The 10,772-nt window shown below is 45.4% G+C and overlaps 1 protein-coding gene across 8 annotated transcripts in view; it reads right to left on the minus strand.

The window, feature by feature from the left end:
* MAP4K4 (mitogen-activated protein kinase kinase kinase kinase 4) overlaps window positions 1-10,506 on the minus strand; it is a 169,635-nt gene extending 159,129 nt beyond the window's left edge. For all 8 annotated transcript variants that reach the window (XM_039390576.1, XM_027718065.2, XM_027718071.2 and 5 more), the window contains exons 1-2: window positions 10,421-10,506; window positions 9,974-10,039 (exon numbers count right to left, since the gene is read on the minus strand). In XM_039390576.1, the coding sequence (XP_039246510.1) occupies window positions 9,974-10,039; window positions 10,421-10,477 (123 nt within the window). In that variant the 5' untranslated portion in view covers window positions 10,478-10,506. The remainder of the gene's footprint in view (window positions 1-9,973; window positions 10,040-10,420) is intronic.
* Window positions 10,507-10,772: the final 266 nt, after the last annotated feature.

A 10,772-nucleotide genomic window follows, 5' to 3' on the forward strand; every position in this document is an offset into this window, starting at 1 on the left:
ATTCTTAGATGCCATTCCCCTCTTTCCCCCTGCCTCCCCCCCCACCCCCCCCCACCCCCCCGCGGTGAGTCCTAGAGCACACAGCTCAGATTAAAGGCACAAGGACAGTAAGCAGCCCACCCCTACTTAAGCGTCTTTCAAAAGTACCATCCAAGCCCATTGTACAGAAACAAGCTGTAAATTACTGAGCATCTGTGTGTATCAACAGCTCTTACTACAAAATGCATTTTTCACCTATCAGGCCACTAATAACTGGAGCTAAACAGCACTATCAGTTTTTTGGGGAAGCACAAAAGAAACTTAATCAGGGCTTTCAGTCAGCAAACACCTCAACATTATTTGCAAATTCTGCTGCACCAGTTCCCCCAAGCATTATTTTGATTATTGCATTAGCACATGGTAGTGGACTACAGCTAAGAGTCCATCAGCATTTTTTCTTTATGTGGGTACATCCTACATGTAAGGATTTATAACTCAGCTACAAGTATTCCCTCTTGAGAAGAGCTTTGCACAGTTATGCTTCCTGTTAGGTACTGTACCGAATTTCCCTTGGGAAGTATAAAAATGAAGAAAAATAATAAACCTAAATAATACTGGGGGGTCCCTGACTCTAAGATACATAAACCCAAGTAGGGCACAGTATACTTTGTGATAACACATTAAGGTCCATGGACTGTAAGCTTTTCTTTCCTGAATTTGAAAACAAAATAACCCAATATCATTAGACAGTTCAAAGTTTAGTGAGCAAGTTTTGAGACCAGTTTATTTTGGTTTGAGCTTACAGCTAAAATTAGAATCATGAACTCTTGCCCACTGTCATCCCCTACAGCTACTCTCACAAAATCCCACGAAGAAGCAATTGAAATTACCAGAGCTTAACTAAAATTGACTGTTGTATTTTTAAGACTTCAAGTCATTTTTAACAGTGCCAAATGCAAAAATCCTAAACAAAGTGCATCAGCTTTGAGGTAAACCAGAAGGAGTAAACTATGGCCTTGGTAGCCCTCTGGAAGTTAATAAAATTCAGATTTGATGCAATTAATTATTTCAAGCTGCTGTCATTTTTTTTACCTACCTAAGTAACACTCTCCCATTTCACCTCTGTCCTCCAGTGAAGTTGCTAGGTACAGGAACCAGAGCCAACAAGTCCACACCACGGACTGGTCCAACACAGAATGATGGTAACCCAAACATTTATACCTAAAACCAGCATGATTTTCAGAACCCTAAAATATGCAGTGAAGCTAAGGGGAACTCCATGAACATACCAAAAAGAGAAGTCATTTGGGAGGATAATACACCATAGAGTGAGTAGCCAGAGAAAGCAGAAGGGTGTCATGAATGGACATGTGGACTTGCACTTCCATGTGGAAAGCAACACTAGAAGAAGAAAAAGCCTCAGAGGCAGGTACAGAGTGGGGCAGCATCCATGCCTCCAAAGCTGCAGATCTAAGATGACCAGAGGGATCCTTTTGGGCTTCCTCGGCCAGGGTGGTAAGAAGAGCATTAAGCAAGCGGACCTCACCAACAGCCCCAGAGCCAGGGAGTTACTGGGGTGCTCAAGTCACACAGGGGCAGGGGACAAAGCAGACAAATGGCCATGGCACACCACCATCAGTGCCAGCAGCCACATCCCTGACCCCAGCCCACAGCAGACCTTCTCCAGGGCCAGACCTTGCTCCAGGAGGAGTGGCTACAGTCCATGCAGCTCCTTTAGCCACAGGTACAAACCTATGAGTCACTGTGATCCCTGCACAGAGAACAGCTCTTATCAACATGCCATGGGACAGCTCCAAATGGAGGTGACGGAGACATACCAGATAAGCACTATAATACCAGTATAACTGCATCCATGTTAGGAGTTTTACCACATTAGCTGTTTAATTGCTAGACAGGCTGATCAGGACCTGTTGGCACTTGTAGTGTCCTGTTTGCATAATAATAATGACAGCTACAGTGCCAGAGCAACTCAGGGAGGGGCAGCTCCAGTGGGAAACCAGCATTTTGCCACTAGTGCTAAACTATTTCCCTCAAAAGACATTCCTTATTCTGGCATATGGTCACAACATGGCTAGGTGGGCTAAAGGAGGTCTCCTCAGCCTGGGCCATGCTAAAATCAGCATAAAAACCTGTGTAAACAAACATTCCCCTGGTGTGCATAAGCCCCACAGCCTGGCTGGCTAATGAACTCCATAATATAATTTTCATAATATATATATTAGTTTTTAAATATAAATTATATATGCTAATGTGCTACTGACAATTAAGCTGCTCCTTACTTTTTCTTATATTAAGCACTTTCCTGACTCAACGCAACTTTTTGTTTCCCACAACTGTGAACAATCCACTAATTAATTCTCAACATGTAAGCCAGATTCTTCTTCACCTTCTGATTTCTTCTGTAAATTCACCTTCAATAGACTGCTGCTCTCTCAACTGTTCCACTATCTCTTCCTAACTCCAAATCTTCCCATAGATTTCATCCTTCACTTACAACTATAATGCAAGGTCAAGCAGGAGGAGGACACAGGAGAATCCCTGGGAGATGTCAACACCCTTCATGCCTGCTACAGTTGAGCTGCACAGGGCACTAGAGATAGGAGTTAGCTGCACCAATTTCTAAATAAAGTACAAAGAATCCTTCTGCATCCATACATCTTTCCAATCCTTATGTGCCTCAGAAGTGCAAGTCCTCTGCAAGGGTCAGCATCTCCACTCCCCAGTCTCTGTGATTTCATCTTTATTTAGTGGTGCTTTTCGGAGGTTTCCCAATCAGCAGAAAATTAAAATCACCACCACTGAGGTCATATTGTAGTTATTCATTACACTCAGAACAGCAGACTTCATTGTGCTGCAGGACGACAAAGCCTGAGAGAGTAGAGGACTGCTCTGCCTGTAGGACTACAGTCTGCATTTGCTTCTTTTTCGGAAAGCTGCTCTGTCCTTTTTCTAACAGTGAAATAGACACCACACAAGTTAGGACTGCAGAGTCCCGTGGCCACTTGGGAGAAGATACATCAAACCTTGCTCAGGAAACGACAAGGGACCAAGAATGAGGCTTAGGTGGAGGTACAATGAACTTCTCAACAGCATATTGACCATTCCGCAGCACTCCACAGTTTGTAATCAGTGCCATATTTGTTGTGCCTCTGTGAAAGTGTTCCACACCGCATTCAAGGCAGAAAATACACTTTGGAAATAATACTGAGATGCAATGTCAAAATCCTCTATATTCAAAGCTACCTCAAAGTTCTCAAGAGGTATGTTCAGCCGTGCATTTTTTCCTCCCCCTTCCCATAGCTGCCCGATTTTATAGCCAACAGTATCTTTTCTTGAGCCCGTGCTGACCTGAGAAATAGTCAGGGACGCATAACTACAAACATAAGGTATTTGATGAGAGAACTCTTGAGCAAAGCTATGAGATCCCCTTCCAAATCCACCTCTCATTCAGCAAGCTGAATTCTTTCCACCACTTTCTGTGGGCTGGGACCTAAAATAACGACACAGATAAGGATCTTACTGTAACTTTTGACTATAGTCAAGCTCACATTCTGCAAGTCAATGCTACTGATCTTAAATATCAACGTCATCCAACATCTTGGGGAGCCAGAGTGTACAGTCAGAAATGTAAAACGGGAAAAACAAAAATACCACTTTCCTCCAAGGAAAACAGATCTCAGGAAGGTAGGTACACTACCTACTGAGCTGAAATCACACTTGCAACAGAAAGTACCACTTGAAAAGAAGATGACTAGAACATAATGCATATACACAAACACACGCTAGACCACATGAGAAAAGTCAGCTAGAATTCTAGTCCAAAAATTTATACTAAAAAATGTATATGCTGAAGGCAGAGAAATGCAAAGGGTGAGCACCTCTTGTAATGCTGGATTCCCTTCGGGGACGTTCCTCTACATCATTCCCTAGGGTGGGAGGTGCAGATCTGCTATCATCACAGAGCCCAAACCGTGCATTTCTGCACACTACCGTCAAGGCTCTGGTGCCTGGAAGTTACAACATGTCACCAAACTAGGCAACATTACTAGGAGAGAGCAAAAATTAAACAAGAAATGGAAGGTGTAGCTCCCTGGTTTTCCCCTCGTCTTTCTTCAATATCCCAAAACTACCAAAAACCCCTACTCTGGGCCTTACCGATAAAGCTCACCTTCCTCATGCCTGCAGCAAGGTGCAGAGACCTTGATGGGGAAAACCATCCACCTATACAAACCCAGAGAAATGACCCCTACCATTGCCAATGGGGAAAGAGCACATGCATACAAAAAGGAAAGAGAGAGTACGAGATGATTTCAACTGAAATTTTATCCACACCAGTTGAAATATATTCCTACAGAAAGCTAAAAAAAAATTCTTAAGAGTCAGCATAAAACTCTGGGCTAGATCTTTTTCCATCCATCACCTCAAAGCCCTGCACACACTCATGTTCCCATGTCCCAGAGTGCTGGGTCCTCTTCTATTTACTCCAGAAATAATGAATCCCTGCCCCAGGAACCTGCAATTTGATTTAAGACAAAATACAAAAACCCACACATTTTGCAAACAGACAGATGGACTGGGGGAGGAGGAATAAGAGGGACATGTGGTTACCCACAATTGACACATTGCTTTCTTTTCTCTTTTTCTTTTTTTTTTTAATAAAAATAAATATCAGTAATCCCCACTGGCCACCTGCCTAGCTTTTGTATATTTAATTAAGAAGGATTTGGGTGATGGAGAACTGGTCAAAAGTTCAGCCAGTTTGGGAGAGGACAGGAGGATAAACATCTAGGTTTTGCAGGACCCAAAAAAAATGTCTGTATTCCAGCCACTGCCTGGTCCTTTGCAATTTCTCCAATGGCAGACACTCACTTTGCAACACAATCCACAAAAAATCAGAGGAGGAAGGGAAGAAGGGCAGTTCATACTTGAGAGAGCTGGTCTGGACCAGTTCCTGAAAGCCAGTGACCTCACTGATCCTGAGTACAGTTTGTCTTTATAGTGATAAGACTGGAATTGTATTCATGTTTAACAAAATCACTTGAATCCACAATGATGTCCCTTTAGCAGTGAAAGAAACAAAGGGGAGAGGGAGGTGGGAAAAAAAAACCTTAACTGAGTTAGTAGAGAATACCAAGCACTGTCCTCTCTTCCTACCCCCCAACACAGTCACCTTCTAAGATATAAACTCCATTAAGACAAAAACAGGGTATCCTTAGCATGGGAAAACATTTATACAAGTTTTAATTTATTTTCAAATCAGCATTTAAACGATCACATCTTACATCATTTCCTTTTACGAGTCAGCCGTTAGACAATACACATCATTTACATGCAGTTTTGGAAGGCTGCAACATAAATCAACAAAAGAAGCCTTCACTATGAATTAACTATTACAAGGCTCTCAGAAAGTCACACCAGCCTGCGTTGAGGGCAATTAGGAGTATCAACCCCAATTCTCATCTTTCTGGTGCACTCCTGTTAAGTCTCAGAACTCCCACAAAAATATCCTTCCCCCCCAGTCACTGCTGCCACAAGAGAATTACAATGTCTATCTGTGAGATGTAACAGCACACTCACAACAGCTATTTTAAAGTGTTAGATGTCTTAAAAAACACAGACACATACAAAAAACCAGAAGTGACTGAGCAAGGTAACACAGTTTAGTCTCAATAGCACAGTTAAGAAGCCTCTATGAACGATCAGGTGGTAGAAAAGTATTAACCAGTTGCCTTTAGTTCACAGGTAATTTCTGCAATAAAACAACAACAACAACAACAAAAAAAACACAGAAGGGAAGCAAACACCTAGTTCGAACCTTATCTTGAGACCAATTTCAGAAGAGTTTTCATTTGGTGCAAGCCAAACTTCAAATTAAGCTCGCAATTGGATTTGAAAAACTAAAATCTAACCGCAGCAATGCTAAAAATGCTTCTCCACTACTTGTAAAAGATCAAAAAAAACCCTTACGGCAGCCGATCACTTTGTGAGCTGGCTACAAGTTCCAGTTACACCGAAGCAGGACTGGCCTCACTCAAGAGGAAAGAAGAGGGGCGGCACATCCATCCCCCATCCCAACCGCACCACAAGCCAGCAGCAAGCACAAAAAGCACAACTGCATGCTAACACCATTATTTCTTGCCGATTCCTGTGCCATTCACATCCTCCCCTGCTTGCCCCTGGCGGAAGGTGGCACAGGCTGCTGGAAGGAGGGGCGGCGGGGCCGCGGTGGGAGCTCCTGCCCGCTGTGCCCCCGCCGCGGGCACAGGGCGCTGCCCGGGCCGGCCCGCACACGCCGCTCGGCTCCCGCCAGCTGACTCCGACCTACTGAAGGGAAATTCCTCCCTCCCAACGCCAGCAAAGGCGCGAGGCTCCTTAAAAGTTTTAAGACTGCCGACCCAGGGGGTTCTGTGGCCGATCCTTCCTGCCTCGGCTCCGAGGGAACGCTGCCGGCTGTACTTGGCAGCGTTTAACCCTTTGCTTTCTAACTAATCTAAGCGACGCAACTTCCACGCCATTGTTCTCGGGGTCTGCATCAACTATAAAAGGGCAAACAACTTCCATGCGGACTTTGATTGCCCGGGATTTCAGAGGAGCAGTAGAGGAGCTCTGCTTGGCCGCAGGACAAATGAGCCACCCCCACCGCTGCCCTTTGCCCTGCGCTCGGCAAAGGCTTCCTCAAAACACCCCTTTCTTTTAGCTACCCAGGGCTGGGGAACCTCAGGCTCTTTTTGCCCCCCCCCAGTTCACCATTTTGTAACAAGTTCCTCTTGAAACGCAAGACTTCTTCACATGGGAGAGGTGTAAGCAAGGTTACGAAGATGAAAATAATGTAAACTCTACAGACTTCACAATCATGGGATCACACAATGGTTTGGGTTGGAAAAGACCTTAAAGGTCATGTAGTGCCAACCCCTTTGTCATAGGCAGAGACACCTTCCACTACACCAGGTTGCTCAAAGCCCAATTCCAGCCTGGCCTTGAGCACTGGTAAGCATGGGGCATCTACAACTTCTCTGGGCAACCTGTTCCCAGGTTCACCACCCTCACAGTAAAGAATTTCTTCCCAATATCTAATCTAAACCTGCTCTCTTTCAGTTTAAACTCATTACCCCAATTTAGGCACAGCAGAATAAAACTTAGTATTTTTAATACCTCACCGCTATGGTCTCAGGCCCACAGTACACTTCGCATAAACCAACCCATTCAATGGCATAAAATCCCAGGAGGGTTCACACTGCTCTGTGACAGGGAGTAACTCCACTTGTATTTAGGTGCCAAATATCCAAGTGCTGCCCTCACATTTCCTCCTTGCTTATACATCTAGACACCTATATACAGCTAAATAAAAAGCTAAGTTAGAACTAGCTACAGAAATATCACTAGCTAGAGAGATCAGCTATTTCCAGCAAGCTCAGTTAAGGCAAAGAGGAATAAAACAGGGCTGTTTTCTGCTTTTCAACAGGTCGGCGCAGTCCCCTTCCCACCGCTGCTGGAAAGCAGACTCCCCAGCAAGGCAAACGACCTTCGGCATCATCGCCGGGTTTATGAGCTAGACAAAGAGATAACGTCATGCCCTCTCCCACTCCCTCCGTGTCCTCCCCGCAGTGGCAGGTAGCCAGCCAATCCCGCTCCCGGGTGACATCATCGCTGATGCCTATACTCGAATGTGGAAGTACATCAAACTACATCTCGGAGCACGGCTCCTCAAAGGCAACCTACACCCCACCCCCCAGTCCTTGGGGATGACAGACCGCTTAAAAGGGAAATAAAACCATCCAGGAAGAGGGATTTCAAGAAGTGGTTGCTGGGTAGGAGGAAAGCGGAAAGCAACAAGCAAACGCAGCGTAACCTCATTTTTCCCTCAATTAAGCAGTTCCTATGAAAGCCCTCAAAATGTACACACAGAGTTTCACCTTTGGGTGTTCCTGGAGCATTTTTCCTAACAAAAAAGTGGCCAAGAAAAGTTAAATACTATTGCAATAATTAATTTTTTTTACATAACTTCATTATTTTAAGAAGAAAGATCACAGAATCAGAGAATGTGCTGAGTTGGAAGGGACCCACAAGGATCATCAAGTCCAACCCTTAGCCCTGCAAAGGATGTTTATCACAGCAAGGAAGTCTTTTGGTTTAGTATTTTTTGTTTATGTAAGGCTCTGTTAGGTGTCCAGATTTTCAGTCTATGTATATAAATGTGGGCAAATGCCTAAGAAGAAGAAGCAGTGCCAACCCAACCTTAAACAACTGTCAATCCACTACTGTCTGGTAGACTCTATAGCAAGCAAGGAGAGTGCCTGTTGCTCCCCCTGTTATCAGCGACACCGACGCAATGCCCTTAGACATCAGGTCTTCATTCAGCTCTTCCAAGTCAATAAATGCATGTTTTGAGTTTAATTTCTAATGCTAACTATTCTGGGAGAGTTCTAGCGTACCTAAGGAAAAATAAATTTAAAATTTCTATTGTCAAGACTGTTAAACCACGGAAAACTTTGCCAATTAACTCAAAGCATTAACAATCAAGCCAAGAAACAATGCACCAAATTGTAATAATTAACAGGAGAGTTTCAAGTCACACATTCACGCCCTACTTTTTTTTTTTTTTTTAAAAAGGGTTCAGCTGATGCAAGCTCTGGGAGCAAAAGGATTACAGAAAAAAATTAAATTGTGTCATTTCAATTTTCAGAAAAAAAATGGCAGAAAAAAATTAAATGGTCATAGTTGTGTCAAAGTGCAGCTTCTTACTCATCTCCCTCCTCTCCTCTGACTTTTCGAGCCACATCCTTTTTTCCATCTCTATGCCAACAGCAGCAGCCTGATTATTCCACCTCAAGTCTTAAAATGCAATTCACACACTGCGCAGGCAGACTACTTCTCCATCAGGAAGGCTGAGGTTCACGCCCTCAAAACATACTGACATGCGTTTCATTTGCAGAAGAGGCACCAAAGTGCTTTATTTAGTTACTGGAGCTGCAAGCAGCAGTATCTTGCCATCAGGGAAACTCACCAATTACACTGCCTTGTTTATAAGCAAAAAAACCAAACCAAAACAAAAACACCAACAACAACAAAAAACAACTAAAAAACCCAAACAAACAGCTAGGCATTCTCAGCTACTTTCAGTTCTCTCTCCTTCCCTCTCCAAATGTATCTTGCATTTTTACAGTTTAAGCCAAGTATTAAGTCTGTGTGAATAATTAGTCATTCTGGTAGCTAACACTCACTGCAGTCATGCAATCTCAAGATTTGTTTGTTCCACTGACTGCACACTAAAGTGGAAAAAAGAAACAAAAAAAAAAGTAGGCTAGTTTCACACCCACATGGGCACTGTCCGATTTCTATTTTCTAAAGTCATACACTTGTCAAACAGGTTATTCTGGGAATTCTGGTTTTCACAAAATAAGCTTTTCCTGCTTCAATCACTTATTACTGTCACTCTGCACCCCCCATTACAGCACAGCCCAGTGGGATCAGATGCACTCGCCCCCAACTCTGTAGCTTCAGCACTTTGAAGGTTTTCCAACAAGGAAACCGGGTGACAATTTTAATTAAGGACAATGTCTTTGTCTAAAGTCACTGCAGCAGCAGCAACTTCCATGAGGATTTCCAGCAGCAAATTAGAATAAGCCTGTGGACCTATTTGTATAACCTGGCCACATTCTGACAGCGTCCACTTGGTTTGGTCATTTCTCTAGAGGGAGCACAGGGAGGAACAAGGACAATAAAGAGCTATTTCACCATTTCAGGATGGGTACTTAGGAGAGCAATTTGTGCCCCTTTGAAAAAGCAGAAGCCAAGAGGCTGACAAACTTGTCACGGCCAGCAACAATGACAAGGACAACACTTTTACCACCCCTCACCGTTCCGTTTGCCACAGCGGGTGGCTCGCCTGCAGCCGTGTGCCCAGCCCGGCGCAGGCACCGGGAACCCTCTGGAAAATCGGCAACAATAAAAGGAGAAAAAATTCTGCACAAACCTTGTAAACTTGCCCGTACGTGCCATTGCCAACCACTTCCACGAGCTCAAAAATCCCAGCGGGGTCCTAGGAGGAGGAAGGGGCAAAGGGGTCGGGGGGGGAGGGGAGAAGGGGGAGAAGAGAAGCGGGGTTATTACATTTTTGTGAGGCGATGGCTGCTGGCAGAGCCCAGCCAGCGAGCCCGGCTGCTGGCGGCGTGCAGCTGTTGCGCCCTGCTTTTCCACGCACATGCCAATACATGCAAACAAAGGAAAAGCAGCCCAGGGCCGCGCTCCCCCCGCCCGCCCCCGCGGGAGGGCTCCCCCCACGCGGCCGCGGGCCCCCCGCGCCCCGGCACCGGCCCCAGGCCCAGACCGGCCGCTCCCACCCCCGCCGGACCGGCAGCCCTGGCAAGGGGCGCGCCGGCCCTGGGGGGCCCCCGCCCCGGCCCCCGGCACCGGCACTCACCCGCAGGGAGGAAAGGTCGATATCCACCAGACTTTTTGCAGGAGAATCGTTCGCCATTTTCCCGTCTCTTCTTTTTTTTTTTCCTTTAGTATTTTTTTCTTCTCTGTTAAATAATAGCGAGGCCGCTCCCCCCTCCCTGGAGCAGCTGTGAATTGCGCGAAGCTCCGCTCCGCTGTTCTCCTCTCCTCCCTTCCGCCCTTCCCTTCTTCACTCCAGCCCCGCCGGGTTGAAACTCTTCAGCATTGGGAGGGGTTGGCGGGGGGGATGATGGATAGATAGATGGATGGTGGGAGGAGGAGGGGGGAGAGGGAGGTGAAGGAAGGAAGAAGGAAGGAGAGGGGGTGTTGCGGTT

Source organism: Pipra filicauda, unplaced genomic scaffold (genome assembly GCF_003945595.2).
Source record: "Pipra filicauda isolate LSUMZ 115617 unplaced genomic scaffold, ASM394559v2 scaffold83_size3615187_pilon, whole genome shotgun sequence".
NCBI lineage: Eukaryota > Metazoa > Chordata > Aves > Passeriformes > Pipridae > Pipra > Pipra filicauda.